The sequence below is a fragment of the Callithrix jacchus genome, chromosome 17 (assembly GCF_049354715.1).
Source record: "Callithrix jacchus isolate 240 chromosome 17, calJac240_pri, whole genome shotgun sequence".
NCBI classification, from domain to species: domain Eukaryota; kingdom Metazoa; phylum Chordata; class Mammalia; order Primates; family Cebidae; genus Callithrix; species Callithrix jacchus.
In genome coordinates, this window is record NC_133518.1 from 66452506 (window position 1) to 66475458 (window position 22953).

Genomic DNA, 22953 nt, shown 5'->3' on the forward strand with positions numbered 1-22953 from the left:
AGAAAGCCTGGAGGTCTGAAATAGCTAGGAGGCTACAAAAATAGTCCAAGTGGAAAGGGATGTGGTCTGCACAAAAACACTGACTGTAAGAAAAGAAAAATACATGGTATTAGAGAAATTTATGCAACACGATTTGGATTTAGGGAGTGAAGTGCAGAACTTGGGTTCAAAGAATTGAGGATTAAAATATGGGTTGAGTTGAGACTATTGAGAGAAATATGGATGACAGAGGGTAAGATTATTTTCAATGTGCTAAATTTGAGGTATCTATACAACATTTATTCAGTAAAGAGCTAGAAATGCAATCCTTAAATTTGAGAGAAATCAAAACTTGAGTATTATTTGGGAAACTTCCACATAAAATGCAATAGTTGCATCCCCCAAGATGAAACAATCTAAGAGAAAGACCACAGAGAAGGTCCAATTTCTCAAGATAAAATGCAATAGAATGGTCAAGGTTTAAAAATGAAAAAGGTTTAGTCAGAGAGTAAAAAACTAACAAACAAACAAACAAAAAACCCAGAATTCATGGTAGAAGTAGGTGAATCTAGTTCAGAGGAACAAAAAGGTTTCCAAAAAGCACAGGCTTGGTGTTGGTATGTGCCTATAGTACTACTTACTCAGGAGGCTGAGACAGGAAATTTGCTTGAACTCAAGACTTTGAGGCTACAGTGAGCTAGGACTGCACTACTGCACTTCAGCCTGGCAGCAAAGTAAGACCTTGTCTTTGGGAAAAAAAAAAAAAAGATGGGGGAAGGGCAATATTGTTGGATGCCACAGCCACACATAAAGGCTGAACACGAGGCTTAAAGAAAGGCCCTCTGCTTCCATATGCATTCACTGAAGTAACAATTTGAGTGATTTCCTACTTGTCTCATCTCTTGATAATCCTCCTCCAGTGAATGCAATTCTGTTTTGAATAATGGAAAATGCACATTCTCCAAGGTGCCAAGCTTCTCCAGCTCCCCTCCAACATCAGATAGTATGGAACTGGGCATGTACCACATTCTAACATTCTTCTCAGGACTACTCCAAGGAGAAATTCACTTCATTTGGTTGGAAGATATGACCATTTATCACTATTTCTACTTCCTAAGTGTAAGCCCCTGGATGCCTAAGATACTTCTGGGATTCACAGATTACAAAAGTACCCTTATAAAACATCTAACATCTGTTGACCCCCAATTGTGTTCCATGCTTTGGCTAGTAATTCCATAACTATTTTCTTATTCAGTATTGAAAAGAGTACTGCAAGCTGAGTATTACTGAATACTCTTATTTCCATTTTTTAGAGATATTCCAAAATTGTCTTATTTTCCTTATAGTAGAAGATACTCTTTACCTTTAAAGTCTGAGACAATGGCCCACTCAAGAGTGGGCTTTGACCAAGAGGTCAAAGAATCAAAATTAGAAAATCATTTCAGCACTAAAGAATAATGTTCATCAGGCCATATATCATCTATTCTTCTGGTTTCCAGTAATTATTTGAAATTACGAATTATGAGGAATTTTTGCCTAGTAGAAATAACATCAACTTGGGCAATGGGGCAAGACTCCATCTCTGCAAAAAATAAAAATAAATAAATAAAATAGCTGGGTGTGGTGGTGCATGCTTATAGTCCTAGTTACTCAGGAGGCTGTGGTTGGAGAATTTCTTGTGCCCAGGAGGTCAAGGCTGCGGTAAGCGGGTTCACACCTCTACCCTCTAGCCTGAGTGACAGAGTGAGAAGAGGCTTTCTAAAAAAAAAAGAGAGAGAGAGAGAAAGAAAGAAAGAAAGAGAACGAATGAACACCAAGCTCCCTATATAACTGAGAAATGCTATAATACCTGAGAGTAAGGACTTTCTAAGTCAATTTATTTGGTCCAAGTATAGTTAAAACTTGTAGTTTGAAACATGATGTAGTGACTTAGCTGTCACCACTAACATCTAGTTCACTAGAAGTTGATAGTTTTTCTTTATTTTAAAGTTATTTAGCTTATAGGGGAAATATACTATCCTTTATACTTAAAACCGACCTACAAATGAAAAATAACCTAGTAATTAAAGGAAGAATATTTCTACCTGAAAGTACATAGTGTACGCAATCTTCATGGCAAACAATTTATATAATTAGAACACTTTCAGTATAATTAGTGAAGAGTTCAGTTATTTATCTTTTCTGAAAAGTCGTCTGCTGCTGTCCTCTTAATGGTAAGTTGAAGAGGTTGTCATTAGCAATATTTCACAGGTGGGCTGTGATTAAAATTTATTTATTTATTTATTTTATGCCCAGATTTTTTTTCCCTTTTATGATCTCAGAGTGTAATAAATAGCTTAAAGCAGGAATATAAAGCCATACTCATTGTCTCCTGGCAATCCATGAGTCAAAGAATGAACTGAGGAATTATTCAATAATAAATCCAGGTCAGAAAAATGTGTTGACCAAGAGCAGTAGGGAAAAGGGAAAAGGGAAGGAAGGGAGGAAGTCTCAAGCAGGAGCCTTCCTCCAGATTACAGTAACTGTAGCTGGCTGGGCCATTCATCTAGTGGTTGTAGCCAGTTTCAAAATTCAAGAATCAGTGAGCCAAATCAGATCAACCAAAGTGGCTGTGCTATTTTGGGAGGAAGTAGAAGTCCAAGAGGCAAGTGAGCAGAAAGCTAGAGAACCTAGGTTGAACCCCAAGAAGCAAAGGTATAAGCCAGAGAGAAGGCTGAATAGTGCTAAAGAATGGTCAGCAAAGCCTGGGACAGAAGTCAGTTGCGTAGGCATGTTGAATGTAAGACCTGATGAATAATGCAGTAGCTGAAAGAAGTTGAAATGCTCCTTGGTAGGGTTTTTGGTCAGATGCTAATAGAGTAAAAGAAACTTTATAAGATGTCAGAGTGATCATACATCTCATACATGATTGAAACCTTTTACAGACAATCAAATTAACTTTTAATTAAATACTAACATAATATGTGCCAAGCAGCTATTCTTGCCAGACAGTATGTGAATCATCAGAAATACATAAGTGAGGTATGATTCCTGTTGGTAAACATCATAGTCTAATGAAAGAGAAAGGTTTGAAAACAATCTAAATAAAGCATTAATATAAAACATAGATATGATCACAGCCTGTGGGATTATCATTAGACTACCCCGAGAGAGTGAGGGAAAACTTGAGAGAGGAGAAGTGTGTGAGCTGGGTAGAAAAGACACTTTGTCAGGTATGAAGACATTCAGTACAACAGTGCCTGAAGTGTTCTAGATGAGAAAACATGGGGGTGGAGAGTGAGACATATATTATGAGTGGAGTACAGACTGATAGTTGGGAGAAGCAAACTGGAGCCAGATAGAGGCAAGAGTTGTGATTAGTCTTATCCATTGGGCAGCAGTTCTCAGAGTGTGATCCCAGGTTTAGCAACTTTAACATCACCTGGGAACTAGTTAGAAATGCAAATACTCAGGACTCAAGCCAGTGCTAGGAAATTACAAACTCTGGGGAAGTAGGGGCCCAACAATCTGTGTTTTAATGATTCTTCTGGGTGATTCTGATGCACAATGAAGGTTGAAAACTACTGTGCAGGGAAAAGTGAAACCATAGAAAGTATTTAGCAAGGGAATGACAGGTCTTATTTTCTTCTCAGGATGAAAACTAGCAAAAGTATGGAGAATGGACTAAATGAGTGGCTAAAGACTATGGCTGCAAAATACAAGAAAGAGAGGGTAAAATTCAAGTTATCTTTTTTTTCTTTGAGATGGAGTTTCACTCTTGTTCCCAGGCTAGAGTGCAATGGCACAATCTCCGCTCACTGCAACCTCCAGCTCCTGGGTTCAAGTGATTCTCCTGCCTCAGCCTCCTGAGTAGTTGGGATTGTGCCACCACACCCACCACACCCAGCTAATTTTTATATTTTCACTAGAGACAGGGGTTTCTCCATGTTGGTCAGGCTGGTCTCAAACTCCTGACCTCAGGTGATCCTCCCGCCTCGGCCTCCCAAAGTGCTGGGATTACAGGCATGAGCCACCGTGCCCAGCTCAAATATCTTAAATGAGAAAATATGAGTCAGAATTTGACATGGTGTGGTGAAGGCAGTACTTCATGGTCTGGCAGCAATTTTAAGTTTGTTAATTAGGAGAGCACCAAATAATCTTCTCTCAACATGATTTTACTCATTAAAGCACTACTTTTATTTAAAAAATTTCTCATACCTTTCATTTTGACTTTTTCTATTTCTTATTTCTTACATAATTGGACACAAATTATGTAAGAACAGGAGTTCAGGAGGCCTGGAAAGCCCTGTAGTCCTGCCTAGGGTAGACACCCCTAAATCTTTGTGTCTTTATAATAAGCCCTGGAAATCTATTTGTTATAGATTAAGTTATGTTCCCTGCCTCAAAGCTCTCATGTTGAACCTCTAACCCTCAGTGTGACTATGTTTGGAGATAGAGCCTGAAAAGAGGCAACTAAGGTTAGATAATGTCTTAAGGGCAGGGCTTTAATTCAATAGGACTGGTGTCATTATAAGAAGAGGAAGAGACACCAAATTTCTCTCTCTCTCTCTTTTTCCTGTGTGCACACAGAGAAGAAGCCATCTGAGAACACAGTGAGAAGGTGACCCTATAAGCCAGGAAGAACAGCCTCACCAGAAACTAACTCTGATGGCATCTTGACCTCGGACTTCTAGCCTCCAGAAATGTGAGCAAATAAATGTCTGTTGTTCAAGCCACCCAGTCTGTGCTATTTTGCTATGGCAGCCTGGGCTGATTAATTATAGTAAAAAGAACGTGGCCTCTGAACCAGATGTGAATTCAAATCTTAGCTCTGTCATTCATTAGTTGTATCTTTGTGTTCCAGTTTCCTTATTGTAAAATATAGACAACGAGGATAATATTGCCTCCTATGGTCATTTATTCATTCAACAAGTATTTATTGAGTGCTTTATATGCACCAGGTACTCAACAAATAATTGCTATGCTCTTTAGGCTACAATGGCAATTAAGAAGAAAAATAATCCTTTCCTTCCTGGAACTTATGATATAGAAGAAACAGATAACAATGATGAATCATACAAATTTATGTTAGTTTGTATATATAATCAGTGTTACAGCTTCTATTAAAAAAGCATGTCTCCTCCAAGGCCATGCCCTCTTTCTGGGGCAGCCTTCTATCAACGATCGGTGAATGCAATAGTCCAAAGTCCAGTTCCCTTCCTCCAATTCAGGACATTTCTGAAGGGCCATCCCAGCTTCAGAGCTTCATGTGGAGTTGGCTTAGTTCTTGCTATGATTGTACCGCAGCTCAATGTCTCCCTCTCCCTAATGCTGTTTCTTTCCCTTTTTTTCCATAAGCATTAGCTTTCCAAAAGTAGAGCACTCCCTAACAAATTTCCATGTGCTAATCTTCACCTCAGAGTGTGCTTCCCAGGGTCTGACCTGGAATAGCAGGTTTATATGGAATAAATGTAAACCTGTTCTGTAATTAAGAATGGGAAGTGAAGATTCTTTAACTTAACCTCAGAAGTGGGATATGGGCTCCCTCTCACAGCCCATTCCTGATCTGACTGTTCACAAACTAGAAGCCAGCAGGCATAGAACCAGAATAGACAGGCAGGTGACACTGTTCATTGTTCTGACATGGACAGTTTACATATCTTGTCTTGAACCTCTGTTAAGTCGAGTGATCAGATATGCAGAAACAAAGTCTCAAACTGGAAAAGATGAAAATATCGTGTGTACCCTTACCTTATGTATCTAGAATTTGTGTCAGTTGAAAGACCAGGATACATTCACAGAAGTAGGCAGGGAAAGGAACAGAATAAATAGTCTAGAAACAGGCAGAAGATGAGAGAAAGAACTGAAAAGGAAAAGGTAAACTTTTCAGTAAATATATCTAGAAAAATAGGGTTAGAAAAATTGGGTAGTTATTTGGAAAAAAATTCTCACCATAAATAAGAGGAAATAAAGATAAGAAGGTAGACGTAAAGTAGAAATCTATTTTTTCTTATCTGTGGGGTTTTTAAAAATTCTACTGAAAATTCTGGATACATGTGTGCTGAATGTGCATGTCTGTTACCTAGGTATATATGTGCCATGGTGGTTTGCTGCACCTATCAACCCATCATCTAGGTTTGAAGCCCTGCATGCATTAGGTATTTGTCCTAATGCGCTCCCTCCCTTGCCCTAGAAATCTATTTTTTTTTTAATAAAAAAGAAAAGAAAATATTGGAGACAGGATGGGTTATCTCTAAGAATTAAATCAAAGTATCAAAAGAAAATATTCTATACTTGTCTATCAAATTAGTGTAAGTAAAGGAAAACAATTACAAAAAATTAATGCTACAAACAGGATAGAAAAAGACAATACCTTTGATATAGAAAAATAACATATAAATCAGTAAAAAATAGTAATAGTATAAATTAAAAATGGGAAAGAATATAGGTAGACATTTCACAGAAGGCCAATTAAAGGGCTAGTAAATACACCAAAATGTTTATTAGTAATAATAAAAAGTAAAAAGTTGTAATGCTATGCCTGTTTGTAGTAATTTTACAAAAATATTTAAGATGACTTTACCTATTGCTAACAATTTATCTATAGTAATTAGCAAAATAATTTCACTTCTAAGAATTATCCTTTAGAAATAAATAGAGCTAAAGATGAAAGCTTTATTTTTAGAATATTTATCACTGTGTTAATTTTGAAAGAAAATTTAGAAACCTAAAACATCAACAATAAGTAGAAAGTGAAATAAATTTTGGTATCTATACACTGCTTTGATGAAGGCTTTAATGTTTTATTAACATTTAATAAGCAATACAAATAAAAGGAAGTATGTATGGATATGTTCTATATATGTTTCATATGATTGATAATGATTCAAGCATAAAGCAAATGTATGATTATTTCCCTTCAAATCTTTGCTTTTAAGAACCCAGAAATTAATACCTTTATAAATTTATCCAACAGATATTTAGTGAGGGGCTTCTATGTCTTGGGCACTGGGAGAAATGCTAGGTGAGGGGCTTTGGCAATTGTGGGTCTTTGGGTCTCTAGCTTATTGGCCAGCATATATTATGGAGCTAAACTATGTATCTAGAACCATATTGAGAGAAAATATGACTGTCACACCTGGGTCATATTTTGACACATGGGTCTTCAAAGAAAGAAGGCCTGGCATGAGAATTGAGAGCTGAAGTATTGAGAGCTAAGGGATTTCCAGCCAGAGAAGATGAAAGCAAAGAAAAGCAGATTACAACAGGCAAAGAATAGGCGAATAGTAACATGGGGTAATTACAGTAAAGTAGTAGGCTGCTTCCTGTGCCTGGATTTTCGTGTATTCTCATCCAGTTCTGTTGCTTGTATGAGCTTTTTCTATCGCAATGAGAGAACCACTGCAGGTCTTACTAATTATGACAATATTTTTGAGTAGCAAGGGGCAGGAACCAACTTAAACAAAACATGGGAAACAATGAGCAAGTGCTCTTTTAGACTAGATTGCATGCAGGTTGATTGTCCTGGAAGATAATCTCAGGAAACAGGAGTGAGGAGGAGGGAAGAGTGAAAGAGGGAAGCTGGGAAAGATAATACATGAACGTATCATTAAGTTGCCTACTTCACAGATGACTGGTGCTGTTTACCATGAAACCTTTGCAGAAATCTTTAAAATGTGTTTGAAGACTGTCTGCCTGGGGAATTAAAAAATGGCACACATTTATGTATTAGATTCCATTCACTATTAATCAAGGTAGTCCCACTGGCAGTAACTTCCCTTGTACTTCTAGATTGAATACGAAAAGCTACGGAGAGGATCCCTGTGCATGTTCCATGGTGTAGTGTCAGAGAAGCAAGTGAGAGGTATAAGGCTGAGGCCAGGTGCTGTCAAGTTGCACCTACATGAAGAAGGTTGAAGGAAGCTTAAAAAGAACTAGCCCCATGTGTAAGAGCTGGGGACAAGCATATTTGAAGTGGCGCACAAGAGGTGTCCTACATTTGTCTGTATGGCTCAAAGAAGAGCAAAGCCACAGAAAGGCAGATATAGAGCTGAGCCTCACAGCAACTGCAACTAGATACACAAACTTTTTCTGGACTTTCTCAGTCTTGAGTCTCTGTAACTCTTTGGTTGGGCTTCACCCTTTTTCTCTCCCTATAGGTAGCCTTCTCTACATGGCAAAAACTAGTTGTTTAATGACTTCTACATATTTTACATCTTACAATTTCAGTTTTAGAAAACAATGATAAAAGATATCACCACTGACTCCACAGAAATACAAATTACATTCAGAGATACAAACAACTCTATGCACATAAACCAGTAAACCTGGAAGAAATGGATAAATTCCTGGACACTTGCACCCTCCCAAGCTTAAACCAGGAAGAAGTTGAAACTTTGAACAGACGAATAACAAGGGCTGAAGTTGAGGCAGCAATTAATAGCCTGCCAACCAAAAAAAGCCCAGGTCCAGATGGGTTCACAGCTGAATTCTACCAGATGTACAAAGAGGAGCTGGTACCATTTCTTCTAACACTATTCCAAACAATACAAAAAGAGGGAATCCTTCCCAAATCATTTTAAGCAACCAACATCATCCTGACACCAAAACTCGGCAGAGACTCAACAAAAAAAGAAAACTTCAGGCCAATATCCATGATGAACATAGATGCAAAAATCTTCAATAAAGTACTGGCAAACCGATTGTAACAGCACATCAAAAATCTTATCCATCATGATCAAGTAGGCTTCCGGGGATGCAAGGCTGGTTCAACATATACAAGTCTATAAACGTAATTCACCACATAAACAGAACCAAAGACAAAAACCACATGATTATCTCAATAGATGCAGAGAAAGCCTTCGATAAAATTCAACAGCGCTTTATGCTAAAAACTCTCAATAAACTAGGTATCGATGAAACGTATCACAAAATAATAAAAGCTATTTAGGACAAATCCACAGCCAATATCATATTGAATGGGCCAAAACTGGAAGCATTCCCTTTGAAACCTGGCACTATACAAGGATGCCGTTTGTCACCACTCCTATTCAATATAGTATTGGAAGTTCTAGCCAGAGCAACTAGGAAAGGAAAAATAAATAAATGAATAAAGGGTATTCAATTAGGAAAAGGGAAGTCAAATTGTCTCTATTTGCAGACAACATGATTGTATATTTAGAAGACCTCATCATCTCAACCCCAAATCTCCTGAAACTGATAAGCAACTTCAGCAAAGTCTCAGGATACAAAATCAATGTGCAGAAATAATGAGCATTTCTATACACCAATAACAGACTAACACAGAGACAAATCATGAGCGAACTCCCATTCACAATTGCTACAAAGAGAATAAAATACCCAGGAATACAACTAACAAAGGATGTAAAGGACCTCTTCAAGGAGAACTACAAACCACTGCTCAAGGAAATAAGAGTGGATACAAACAAATGGAGGAACATTCTATGCTCATGGATAGGAAGAATCAATATTGCGAAAACGGCCATACTGCCCAAAGTAATTTATAGATTCAACACTATCCCCATCAAGCTACCAATGACCTTATTGACAGAAATGGAAAAAAACCACCTTAAACTTCATATGGAACCAAAAGAGAGCCTGCAGAGCCAAGACAATCCTAAGCAAAAAGAACAAAGCCAGAGGCATCATGCCACCTGATTTCAAACTATACTACAAAGCTACAGTAATCAAAAGAGCATGGTACTGGTAACAAAACAGAGATACAGACCAATGGAATGGAACAGAGGCCTTGGAAGCGAGGCCACACATCTACAACCATCTGATCTTTGACAAACCTTTCAAAAGCAAGCCATAGGGAAAGGATTCCCTGTCTAATAAATGGTGTTGGGAAAACTGGCTAGCAGTGTGCAGAAAGCAGAAACTGGACCCCTTCCTGACACCTTACACTAAAATTAACTCCAGATGGATTAAAGACTTAAACATAAGACCTAACACCATAAAAACACTAGAAGAAAACCTAGGCAAAACCATTCAGGACATAGGCATAGGCAAGAACTTCATGATTAAAACACCAAAAGCCTTGGCAACAAAAGCCAAAATAGACAAATGGGGTCTAATTAAACTACAGAGCTTCTGCACAGTAAAAGAAACAATCGTTAGAGTGAACTATCAACCAACAGAATGGCAAAAAATATTTGCAATCTACCCATCTGACAAAGGGCTAATATCCAGAATCTACTAAGAACTAAAACAGATTTACAAGAAAAAAACAAACCCATCCAAAAGTGGGGAAAGGATATGAACAGACACTTTTCAAAAGAAGACATATATGAGGCCAACAAACATATGAAAAAATACTCATCATCACTGATTATTAGAGAAATGCAAATCAAAAGCACATTGAAATATCACCTCATCCCAGTTACAATGGCGATCATTAAAAAATCAGGAGACAGCAGATGCTGGAGAAGATGTGGAGAAATAGGAACACTTTTACACTGTTGGTGGCAGTATAAACTAGTTCAACCATTGTAGAAGACAGTGTGGCACTTCCTAAAGGACATAGAAATAGATATTCCATTTGACCTAGCAATCCCATTACTGGGTATATACCTAAAGGATTATAAATCATTCTATTATAAAGACACATGCACATGTATGTTCATAGTGGCACTGTTTACAATAGCAAAGACCTGGAACCAACCCAAATGCCCATCAATGATAGACTGGACAAGGAAAATGTGGTACATATACACCATGAAATACTATGTAGCCATAAAGAATGATGAGTTCGTGCCTTTTGTAGGGACATGGATGAATCTGGAAACCATCATTCTCAGCAAACTGACACAAGAACAGAAAACCAAACACCGCATGTTCTCACTCATAGGCAGGTGTTGAACAATGAGAACACTTGGACACACAGGGAGGGGAGCATCACACACTGGGGTCTGTTGGTAGGGGCAAAGGAGGGACAGCAAGGGGGTGAGGTGGTCAGGGAGGGATAACATGGTGAGAAATACCAGATGTAGGTGACGGGGATGGAGGCAGCAAACCACATTGCCATGTGTGTACATATGCAACAATCCTGCATGATCTGCACATGTACCACAAACCTAAGAACAATTTTTTAAAAAAAGCTTAAAAAAAAAACTGACATGCTTAGACCCACATTTAAAATTTCTAGGACAGAATTTCATCAACCTTTCATAGGCCAGGTATCCATTTTTGGACCAATGAATATGCGTAAAGAGAGATGTCAGGTAAGGACACGAGGACACTGGTAGAAACCATATAACTAAGTAGGGGAGGAATAGTTTCCAAAACAAGAGCAAGATGCCAAGCAGACAATACCAGAAATGTATACCACATGTCCTGAGTTAAAAAAAAAAACAAAAAAAAAAACACTCTTAAAGCATATAGAACCTTGAAGTACCTGTACCAAATAACCAGAAAATACAAAAGTAGTGTCAGAGTTCAGGCAAGAGTTAGGGACAGGGAAAAGAATAGAAATGGTATTAATAAGAAATAATTGGTGGGCCATGTGACCCACTTTAGTTTTACACGATACCCTTACATTCTCCATTAACAGAAATTTGTTCAATAAGCATTTGTGATGCCCCGTCCAGTGAGTAATGTAGGAACTACCATAGCACATAAGACATAATCTCTCTCCTCAAAAAGCAGATCATCATGTGACTTAGTAACAACAGCAATACCTCATTTTTATAGGATATCTTTAATCCATACCTTGAGATCCTAGGCTCCATGACACAGAATCAAATAAATAGAATTGAATGTAAACACTCTTGTGTACTGAAGGTCAAGGCCCAAGTTCTTTGGGAGGTTTTCGTTTGGACTAATGCTTCATGTCTAATTGGTAAAGATACCAGAATCAGTGATATGGGATATTTTGTTTGGGCACATCACTTGGAAGAAAGCATTGCAACTTGATAGCAGTACTCAACAATAGATTTTTTTTTCTTGTATCTTGTTTGACCCCAAATAGTAGTGGATAATCTAGATATTTTAGCCATATTTATGGGGCATGAAAGAAATCCCACACTTATTCTACATGGGAAAAGCTTCGTCAATGAGAACTCTATTTGTCTTTTTCTTGTTGAAAATCTAGTTATTCTTTAAGACCTACTTCAGACATAAGCATGTACATAAAGTCTTCTGAAAGTCAAATTAATTTCTCCATTCTTTGGGCTCCCATATCATCATCTATGAGTTGAATTGTAATTATTCACATGTTTTCATCTTTCCCTCTAGAGTCTGAGTTCCTTAAAGACAGGAACCTCATCTTACTCATCTTTATTTTCCTAGACTTCAGTACAATACATGGCATATAGAAAGTTCTCTGATCTGAAGGAGGAATGGTGGTAAATTAAGACATTTGTCCTCTTTCAGATTAGCAGGGCAGAGATACTTGGTGTTAAGTCACTAAAGCTTTCATAACTTTGTTTCCTTTAAATGAGCAAAAGGTCCTTACATGTTTTCAGTGCAATTGACCCACTAACTGGTATGTCACTGATATTTCAGGCTCAGTGTGCAACAAAAAGCACTCTTGTCTTTTGTCAGTTTTTATGAGAAATTCTACAAAGGATCATAGCATCTGCACAAAGCCAAGATAGGAGAAATCCAATATAAGTCGTGTCATAGTATTATTATTATTTTTAAAAATTATTTTATTTTCTAGGAATAGAGCCTCTGACCCCAGAGAATACTGTGGTCTGTCTCAAAGGAGGCCACCCAGAAAACCATACACAGTAAAAACAAAGCATAAAATATAGAAAGCCTTCTGCAGAGGTGAGAGGTGATATTTCACACTTTTTTTCTCACCTTATAAGTGATAGGGCACACTGCTAAATCTCCTTTGTTCATTTGTAGGTTGTTTCACATAATACTGATTTAAACCCATTATTGCCTAGATTTCAGTCCTTGAATGCAGATTATCTCTGAATAAAATTTTTTTAAAACTTACATATCATGTTATAATAGTTCAGAAGAACAGTTTTCAACAGTGAAAATAGAGAAATAGAGGATATAAAGGATAATAATCATAGCAACAATAGCTACAGTTTAAAAATGGCCTACTGTGTGTGAGACAGACACCACTGTCAGTGTTTGTAACGGCATCATTAAGGTTCAAATCAATCATGCAGAGGTAGGTTATATTTTTACAGATAAAAAAATTGAGGCCCAGGAAGATAAATCATTTACCAAATGTTACATTAAAGTAGCAGAGCAGCTATCTCTCTCTATACAACTACATGAATGAATCTCATAGCTACGAAGTTGAGCCAAAAAAGCCAGATATGAAAGACTACACACTGTATGATTATATTTATATGAAGTTCAAAAACAGGCAAAACTAATCAATGCTCAGAGAAGTTATAAGAGTAGTTAATTTTGTGGAGAGGTTTTTATTAAGAGAGGAGCAGGAGAGAGAGGAGGTGTCACACACTTTTAAACAGATCTCACAAGGAACCTTCTGGATGGCTAGAAATGTTCTATATTTTGACATGTATATAAATATGTAAATATTTAGCTGCACAAAGATTTATAATCTTTATATATGTTATATCTCAATAAAAGCAGTTAAGTAAAATAGGGGAAAAAATGAGTTTAGCTCTGTGTATTAGGCCATTCTCACATTGCTATAAAGAAATAGCTGAGACTGGGTGATTTATAAAGAAAAGAAGTTTAATTCACTCACAATTCTGTAGGTTGGACAGGAAACATGATGCTGGTATCTGCTTGGCTTCTGGGGAGGCTTCATGAAACTTATAATCATGATGGACCGTGAAGGAGGAGCAGGCATGTCACATGGTCAGAACAGGAGCAGGAGAGAAGGGAGGTGCCATACACTTTTAAACAGACCTCACAAGATCTCATTATTGCAAGAACGGTACCAAGAGGATGGTGCTAAACTATTCATGAGAAATCTGCCCCCATGATCCAATCACCTCCCAACAGGCCCCACCTCCAATACTGGGGATTACATTCAGCATGATATTTGGATGAGCACATACATCCAAACTATGTCACTCTGTTTAGTTCCAATGGTCCTCTCTTTTCACTAGATACTTTTTATGCAACCAGTTTCAAGTTTTTATATTAAATACAAACTTTTACCCATTTTTCCAGGATAGTGCAAAGAAGTCTTTACAGATAATTTAACAAACTATTGCATGCAAATTAACATAGCACAAATTACAAATTACAAAGAGGTTGGCTAAGAAAAGTTGATATAGAAATCTGGGACTAAGTTTATAAAGAATTTTATGAACCTTGTTAAAGGAAGGTGTTTGAATTTTATTTACGTAGGGAACTACTGAGGATTTATATATGTATGTATGTATTTGTTTCAACTGGCAAGTTAGATAGTATGTATTTATAGGGTACATCATCATGTTTTTAAATATATATATTGTGGAATGGCAAAATAAAGTTATTTAACATATGCATTACTCCACATACTTATAATTTTTTTTTGTAATGGGAATACTTAAAATCTCTTAGACAGTAGCAATTTTCAAATAGATAGTATATTGTTACTAACTGAAGTGACCATTATGTACATTAGATCTCTTGAACTTATTCCTCCTAACTGAAATTTTCCATCTTTTTTATGAACATTTCCCCAGGGTCCCCAAACCCCTAGCTTATGATTACCACCATTTTACTCTCTGTTTCTAGAAGTTTGGATTTTTCACACTGTACATATAAGTGAGATAATGGGGTATTTTTCTTTCTGTGCCAAGCCTATTTCACAGAAGATTCTTTCAAAATTGAAGGATACATTATGTCCTCCAGGTTCATCCATGTTGTTGCAAATGACAAAATTCCCCTTTTTAGAGCTGAACAGTGTTCCATTGTGTATATATGCCGTATTTTCTTTATCCATTCATCTGCTGATGGAAACTTAGGTTGATTCCATATATTGGCTATTGTGAATTATGCTGCAATAAAACATGAAAGTGCAGATATCTTCTCAGCAGGCTCATTTCATATCCTTTGAATATATACCCAGTAGTGGGTCTGCTGGATCATATGGTGGTTCTGTTCTTAAGTTTTTAGGGAACCTCCAAACTGTTTTCCACAATGATTATACTAATTTACACTCCCACCAGCAGTGTGTAAGTGTTCTCTTTTCTCTATATCGTCACTAACATTTTATTACCTTCCTGTATTTCTGCTATTCTAACAGATATTAAGTAATATCTCACTGTGGTTTTAATTTGAATTTCCCTGATGATGAATGACATTGAACATTTTTTTCACATGCTCATCATCATTTATATGTCTTCTTTTTTTTTTTTTTTGAGATGGAGTTTCACTCTCGCTACCCAGGCTGGAGTGCAATGGCGCAATCTTGGCTCACCGCAACCTCCGCCTCCTGGGTTCAGGCAATTCTCCTGCCTCAGCTCCCTGAGTAGCTGGGATTACAGGCACGCGCCACCATGCCCAGCTAATTTTTTGTATTTTTAGTAGAGACGGGGTTTCACCATGTTGACCAGGATGGTCTCGATCTCTTGACCTCATGATCCACCCGCCTCGGCCTCCCAAAGTGCTGGGATTACAGGCGTGAGCCACCGCGCGTGGCTTATATGTCTTCTTTTGAGAAATGCCTATTAAGGTTCTTGGCCCATTTTTAAATTGGGTTATTTGTTTTCTTGCTATAGAATTGTTTGAATTCCTTATATATTTTGGATGTTAACCCCTTATCATTTGAATGGTTCTCAAATATATTCTCCCATTCTGTAGGTTGTCTCTTACTGGGAATTTTATATAGGGAATTTTATGATCAAATTTGCTGTTGGGGGTGAAATGGATTAGAGAGAATAAGTGAGGAAGAAATACCTAGGGACAGAGAGCCATTTCAGAACTATTATAACAATATCAGCAAAAATGGGCAGATCTTGGACTAAGAGCTGTGATTAAGTTTGGCAGATGAAATAAAGATATGTTAAGGAAGGAGAACTAAGCAGATATTCTGATCAATCAGATGTAGAGAATGAGGGACAGATAGGAGCTGACTGAAGTGGATAGGTGAACGGAGTCAGATTAAAGCAGGCCCTACTTAAAAGTCAGAAAAACAGGGACAAAGTATTTTATTCTGGTGAGACGTGAATGCTAGGCGGGTTCTCAGGGCTCTAGCCAAGTGATCTGGGATTCAGGGAATAATTGTAGTCCTTATAAAAAATTTGAATGTTTTTATCAGTTGAACTATGTCTCCCAAAATTCTTCTGTTGAAGTCCTAGCCCCCACCACCTCAGAATGTGACTGCATTTGGAGACCTTTGGAGGTTTTAAAAGAGGTAGTTTAGACAAAACGAGGCCATTAGGATATTCACTAGAGTAGGTCCCGATCCAATATAGCTGGTGTCCTTACAAGAAGACATTAGGACACACAGCCACACACAGGGAAGACCACGTGAAGACACAGGAGAAGATGCTATCTACAAGCCGAGAAGAGAAAGAAACCTCAGGCAAAAGCATCCTTGTCAACAGTTTTGATCCCAGACTTCTACCCTGCAATTGTGAGAAAATATTTTTGTTGTTTAAGCTATCCAGACTGTGGCATTTTATTATGGCAGTCCATAATACAAATGTCAAGATGGGCCTAAGTTCTTTCAAACCACAGAAGGCACAAGCCATGCCAACTGGGTGCTAAATAATACAGCTCAGAAAGTAGGGAGGGCCACCAGGAACCCTTGGTTACTGATCTTCTGGCCAATAACTACTTCTCAATCCTAGCCTCTGGTAGAGATGGGGCTTCTAATATTCTTTCCAGTTTGATTCTTATTGACTCAAGTATGAAATCTCATTGATTTCAAGTTTCATTCTCATCTGTAGCAGAGCAGAGCTACAGATGAAAAAGTCTTTAATTCTGATGCTAAGAGGAGTCAGAAGCAACAGAGGCTGACTGACAATCTCAATTTCAAAAAATAACTAACTGGATATAAACATATAGCACAATAGAATGTTAGATCCCGTCAGAATTGACTCAAAAATAATTAAGATATTTGTTTCTACTTGCACATTCCTTTGCCTTCACATACAATGAGAAATTCACTGTGGTTAAACTGTTCTTATTACCCTGGATTACTGCAAATTTCTCTGAACTGACTTTTCTGTTTCATTATTACCACTCTTAGTCCCCAATAATAAAGATCAAGGGCAGATCATTTTAGGCATGAACAGGCACATTGCCATGATTTTCTCATTTGTCTGTATATATTTGCCAAAAAAATGAATTATCTGAAAATCTTGACTCTTGGTCCTAATCTCCTAATCCAATTTCGAAAGGTAGTTTCTTCGTTTACAATTACTCCCACATTCATCCTTTTATATTTTTATGTATCCCAGTTTAGGCTCTTTTCAGATCTTACCAAAACCAGCGCAATAGCCTCCTTACTTTTCTGCTTGCCTTTTAGCTCTTTCCTCGCTACCTAAATCCATCCTGCACAAAACTTGTATAAAACACATTTAGAAAATTTTGACCACAATGCTCCTTTCCTGTATGTTAACCTCCAATAGAGTCTTGTTGCTTATAGCAACACATTCAAACACACCTCTGTCTAATGTTTAAGGATGTGGGAGTCTGGTCTTTTCTAGCCAATGCATAATTGCCCTAGCTTCCCAAATCCTCAAATGCATTCAAGTGGTTTCAAGCATTGCCCTCCATATGCCTGCCACACAGCGCAGTGCTTCCCAACCCTGTGCTTTTGTTCATATGGTTCCATTCCTTAACCTGCATCTCTGCCATGCTCCACCATGCTCCTTTAAGAACAGTTCAAATCCCAGATAATTTTGATCTCATTTTTCTCCTAGCACCATGTGCCTATTTTTCTGTCTGCTCATTCTGCCTATCTTTCAAGGCCAAGCATAACTTGTAACTTATCTCTGAAGTCTTTCCTAACCATTCCAGCCTTCAATTTTTTGAGAAAGGCCTCTGTGGGGTCACGAGTGACCAGACATTGAGCTCTAGGGATCACAGTTGGGTAAGACACTGTTCTTAATTTCCAGGATGATGTCCTCTCCTATTTCCTTGAGTTTCTATTGCAATTACTACCCAAATAATTGTCTACTAATAAGGTGATGCCTCAGGAAATTTCTTGTTTTTAATTGCCAATTACATTTGCTTAACTTAAAAAAGGATGTATCTTCCCTAGTTAGGTTGTGAAGATTCAGTTTTCCCCCAAAGTATCTAGTTTAACATGGGAGTAGAGAGCTATGCTATTATGTATTGGGTATTGGGCTATTATTTTTGCTAGTGCTTCTCCCAGTGTGATATGGTTTGTAGTTCATTTTATGGGACACACAAAACCCACGATTTTACAGATACTGTTGCTGAGGATAAGGCCAAGTAGTGCCTATGTAAGTGTTTTTAAAAAGTAAGTGGATTTAAAAACAAATGTTAAACAGGAATGTTTCAAGTGATAGCCATGGCAAAAATGGTAGAGGTGGCCCTTTAATATCTTTCAAATGTATTATATGATGTCACATTTATTCCTCAGAACAACCTTGCAAATTAGAAACCGAAGTCCAGAAAAATGATAGAACTTATTCAAGTCACTAAGATAACAGGTCATGCTACAGGCTTCAAGTGAAAAAAGCCAGGTCTTTCTGACTGAAGCTCTTCAGACTTTCCCTCTTTACCTTAATACCCTTTTGCGTATAGAAAGATTTAGTTTAATCTAATACTTCAATAGAGGTGTCTGACCTGTGTTTTAATACTCGATATTCTCAAAAAGATTTGCTTTGGCTTTCTAAATCAAATCCTTCACCTTCAGGACGATTAAAGAGGCACACCAGAGTCATGTTGGTGTATTTCTAAGCACATTTACAAAACATACAAGGAAAAGGACCTGATTCCCCGGCTGGGTGAGTGAAACGTTAATTCTTCACCTTGGCACCTCAACCTACAGCTGTAATAAGGGCCGTTATGCCCAAATAGGCCCTTAAACGGAAGACCTGCTGAGCAGAGACCCACTTTTCCAGCCCTGCTCAACTGCCTCAGCTTTTCTGCCAACTGACCAGGCGGAAGCAGCAGCAGGGGAGGAGGGACTGCAGGTAGGTGGGGAGGGGATCATTTTGAAAGCCCTAAATCCCTTGCAGGGAAGAAGCAGCTGCTCCTTGTTTTTCTAAACATCTGTCCCATCTGTCCCAGGCCGCACCTCATAACTTCGGTGGCTCGAGACAGTTAAACATGAATTTGACAAGGAAGCACTTCTGAAGGCTGGTTTGTGAGTGGAAATGAACTTAAGTGCCACCTAGAAAGTTTCTTCTACTGAGAAGAGGTTAGTAGGGGGTCTTCAGCGGGGCGGCTATTACCTTCCTTTATTTTACTCTCACAAAACATACAGCTTTTACGGTAGAGGCGGTATTTGTAACATCACCCAAATCAGACTGTACGCCCTGAGGACATTATTTTACAACATCGAGGTACTTCTAGAGCCCACATTTTAACCTCTAGGAGAGCCGCAGTCTTTGATTCGAAGGAGAAATGATATTGCACAGACCATACCACCTTTATGGAGAACAAGCTGTGCACACCTAGCGTGTGTGGCGTTTATCACATTTAACAGCGTGTTGCTTTTATTTGTCTCCTCCGCCACACTGCTCTTTGAGAACAGGGACGTTATCTTTCTGGTTATTTTCCTCTCGCATTCAGAACCGTGGCTGGAATTTGGCAGCCATGGAACAGACATTTATGAATGAATGAATGTTACTGAAGAAAAAATAAAGGAACTGAATGATTCATTTGGTTCTCCGAAGGCGGGTTTGGGGGGCGGGGCTCGGACTTGGACCCAGTTACCGAGTGAGGCGCAGTCCCAAAGTCCTGCAGCTCCAGCTCCAGTCACCGCAGACTCACGTCAGCAACCGGTGCTCGGGCCTCACCAAGCGAGGCTGCGCGCGTCCTGCGCGGTCCCGCCCCGAAGGAGCGCAGCCACGCCCCCCTCATTGGTCATTCCCTCTGCGAAGTCAGTTCCACTCGTTACAGGATTGGGGCGGGGCCAGGGGAGCGCAGGCGCAACGGGCGACGGAAGTAAAAACCTGGGAAGGAAAAGGGAAAGGGGCCTGTTGGTGCTTTGCAAAGGGCGCCGCGTTTCTGCCGCGGGAAGCTCACGGAGGTCGCTCGTGCGTCCGAGCTCAAACCCCTCCCCTCTCCTCCCCTCCCCTCCCCTCCCCGCTTGCCCTCGGAGCCGCTAAGCGGCTGCCTTCCTCACCGCCCGCCGAGATGGCGCTTGACCCCGCAGGTACCGGGCGGGAAGCGGGGTTTGCCAGGGGGCCTCAACCCGGGTCTCACGCCAGGGGCCGTAGGGGTTGGAGGCCGACTTGGGAAAGGTGCAGAGCTCTGGGTGGCACTGCTTCCCCCAGCGTCTCCTCAGGCTGCTTCACCCGGTCTTACGTCATCTTCTCATTTGTTGGGGGTTATGGTTAGCTGAGGTTGCGTTTGATGTCTAAACTCTAGTCCATTGTGGTTTCCTAGTTAACGCTACTAGTCTCTTTATTGTCACCCTCTTTTTCGCCCCTTAAGGGCACAGACTCATTTAATGTCTGGTGCAGACAGTCTGGCCCCAGAAAAATTTGCGTATTCGTTCTAGCGCTCAGTTTTACATTTCTGTTTAGGAGTTCATCCTTGTAACTCAACTTAAAAACACATTTCAAAGGATCCAACACTGGCAGGAGTCAGGTTTTTGAGAGAGATCTTCAAAGTCTTGAATGTTGTTTTAATTTCCTTGCTTCCAGCCACTTCCGTTTACAGCAGTAGTTTAATTTCCCTGGATTTCCCATCCTTATGGAGGGTCACCTGCAGTATCTTTGTTTTAGGCTATTGTTGCGAGGGTATAGATAGCATTTTTGAAGGGAATGGTAGTTGGTTTAGTACATTTCTACAAAAAGTCAAAACACAGAGACTTGAAATGGCATCAAACCTTGGGAGATTGAGAAATGGAAAATGCTCTTTCGGAGACTTCAAGAAGCATGAAAAATAGGTGTAGCACAGAAATAATGTTTAAATTGAACACGTTATTACCAAGCTAAATGTTCTCAATTATCCACCAATAGTATGTGGTGTGGTAGGTCCTTTTATCTCCATTTTACAGATTATGAAACTGAAGCGAAGAGAAGTGACTGGTTCAAGTGGGTAGTGGTAGATCAGAGAGTACTCTAATTTGAAGCATAGGGGAATTCTAAAACATAATGATCGTATTCATTTTGGACTGTGTGATTATAAAGCAGTTAGCAGTTGATCCGGGCTTTGAAGGATAGAATTTCCAGTGGTTGGAGCTGAAGAAGAGGCAGCCCCATGAGCACAGATGTCGATTTGGTAAAGTGCATTGTGGGATGCTTGGTTTCAGGATGAATACTATGATTTGGTTCTTGAGAGTAGAAGGAGTGTCAGTGAGGGGTGGGTAAGGTAGGTTCAGGTTTAGGCCCATAGAATTTATGGCATTTCTTATTTTTTTTTATTTTTTTGTTACTGAGACAGAGCTTCACTCTGTCATCCAAGCTGGAGTGCAGTGGCAGGATCTTGGCTCACTGCAACCTCCGCTTCCTAGGTTCAAGCAATTCTCCCACCTCAGCCTCCCCAGTAGCTGTGATTACAGGTGAGTGCCACCGCTCTCAGCTAATTTTTGTATTTTTAGTAGAGGTGGGGTCTCACCCTGTTGGCCAGGTTGGTCTGGAACTCCTGACTTCAAGTGATCCGCCTGCCTCGGCCTCCCAAAGTGCTGGGATCACAGGTGTGAGCTACTGCACCCAGCCTAATTATGGTGTTTCTGAACTTGAAGTGATTGTCAAAGAAATCTCATATAGATGAGGAGACTGAGACTGAGACTGAGAGAGGTTAAAGATTTCCATATAATTTTTGAATTTAGACAAGGAAATTTGGAAAAAAACAATCTTCATACTTGCTGTCTTCACTTGCTTACCTTCCAGTTATTTATAAGCCACTCCAATCTTGTATTGTACCCAATGCCAGACAGCTAGCTGCTGGTAGAGCCAAGTCTGCATAAAACTTAGGTAATTTCATTTCCAGTCCAGCACTGTAGACCATGCCACCTTTTGAGTGTTTGTTGATTAAACAAATAACTTGTTGAGTGCCTGGCATGTGTCCCATATTGTTCTGGGCCCTAGGGAACAGTAATATATAGGACAAACAAAATCCCTGCTCCCAATCTAGTGGTAGAAAAAGACAATTAATAGCCCAGTCCCACTCTACACAGATGTGTGTGTGGACACGTGCGCGTGTGCACACACATGCACACACTTTTACAGATTGTGATAAAAATGAAGAAAATAAGCAATGTCATGTTGTAGATGGTGAAGATATTAGTCAGTGAAGAGCTTTGTGCAGGGGTGACATCTGTATTGAAAACTGAGGGATGAGTGGAAGCTAGGCAGAGTGTGCAAGGCCATCAGGAAGCAAATACTGAAAATATTTAACTTGAATGTGGGTTATAGTGTGGAAGGGATCCATGAGGAAAGATATTGGGAAAGTAGGTAGTAGGTAAACGCCTAGATATGGCAGAGGCTGCAAGGCCTCGAAGGCCAGCTGTGATAATAAAGCATTTGGATTTTTTTCTAAAGCCATCAGATGCCTTTGGAGTCTTAAAGAGGGCAGTAACGTAATTTGTGTGTTTATTACCCTGGCTACAGTGGTAGCATGCATTGCAGAGGGATCAGATCATAAGTGGAAGAAAAGAGACAGGTTAAGATATGGGAGCAGTAGTCCAGGCCAAATATATTTGTGTCTTGGCCAAGATGGTATTAGAAAATGGAAAGAAATATATAGCATCATGAGGAGAAACTGACAGGACTTGCTGTTGCACTGAATAAGGATGGTGAGAGAAAGAAAGGAAATAGCAGGTGGGCACAGTGGCTCATATCCATAATCCCAGCACTTTGGAGACTGAGGCAGGCAGATCTCCTGAACTCAGGAGTTCAAGACCACTTTGGTAAACATGGTAAAACCCCATCTCCACTGAAATACAAAAAA

At 39.2% G+C, this 22953-nt stretch overlaps 1 protein-coding gene and 1 long non-coding RNA gene across 7 annotated transcripts in view; one reads left to right on the forward strand and one right to left on the reverse strand.

Annotated features, from left to right (window-relative positions):
* Positions 1-13626: 13626 nt before the first annotated feature.
* On the reverse strand, positions 13627-20349 carry LOC144579948 (uncharacterized). The gene is made up of 2 exons (XR_013528704.1): positions 14747-20349; positions 13627-13727 (listed from the first exon to the last, which is right to left on the reverse strand). It is a non-coding gene; the product is annotated as an uncharacterized LOC144579948 (long non-coding RNA).
* The window catches only part of CMC1 (C-X9-C motif containing 1), a 94232-nt gene continuing 90246 nt past the window's right edge, over positions 18968-22953 (forward strand). For 3 of the 6 annotated variants that reach the window (XM_078354466.1, XM_002759700.7, XM_078354467.1), the window contains exon 1: positions 20009-20209. Coding sequence is in view for 1 of the 6 variants with exons in the window: in XM_002759700.7 (XP_002759746.3) it covers positions 20191-20209 (19 nt within the window). In the remaining 5 variants the exon portion in view is untranslated. Of the gene's footprint in view, positions 19250-20008; positions 20210-22953 lie in introns of those variants that run through there. The other 3 variants (XM_078354468.1, XM_078354469.1, XM_078354470.1) reach the window with 3 other exon arrangements.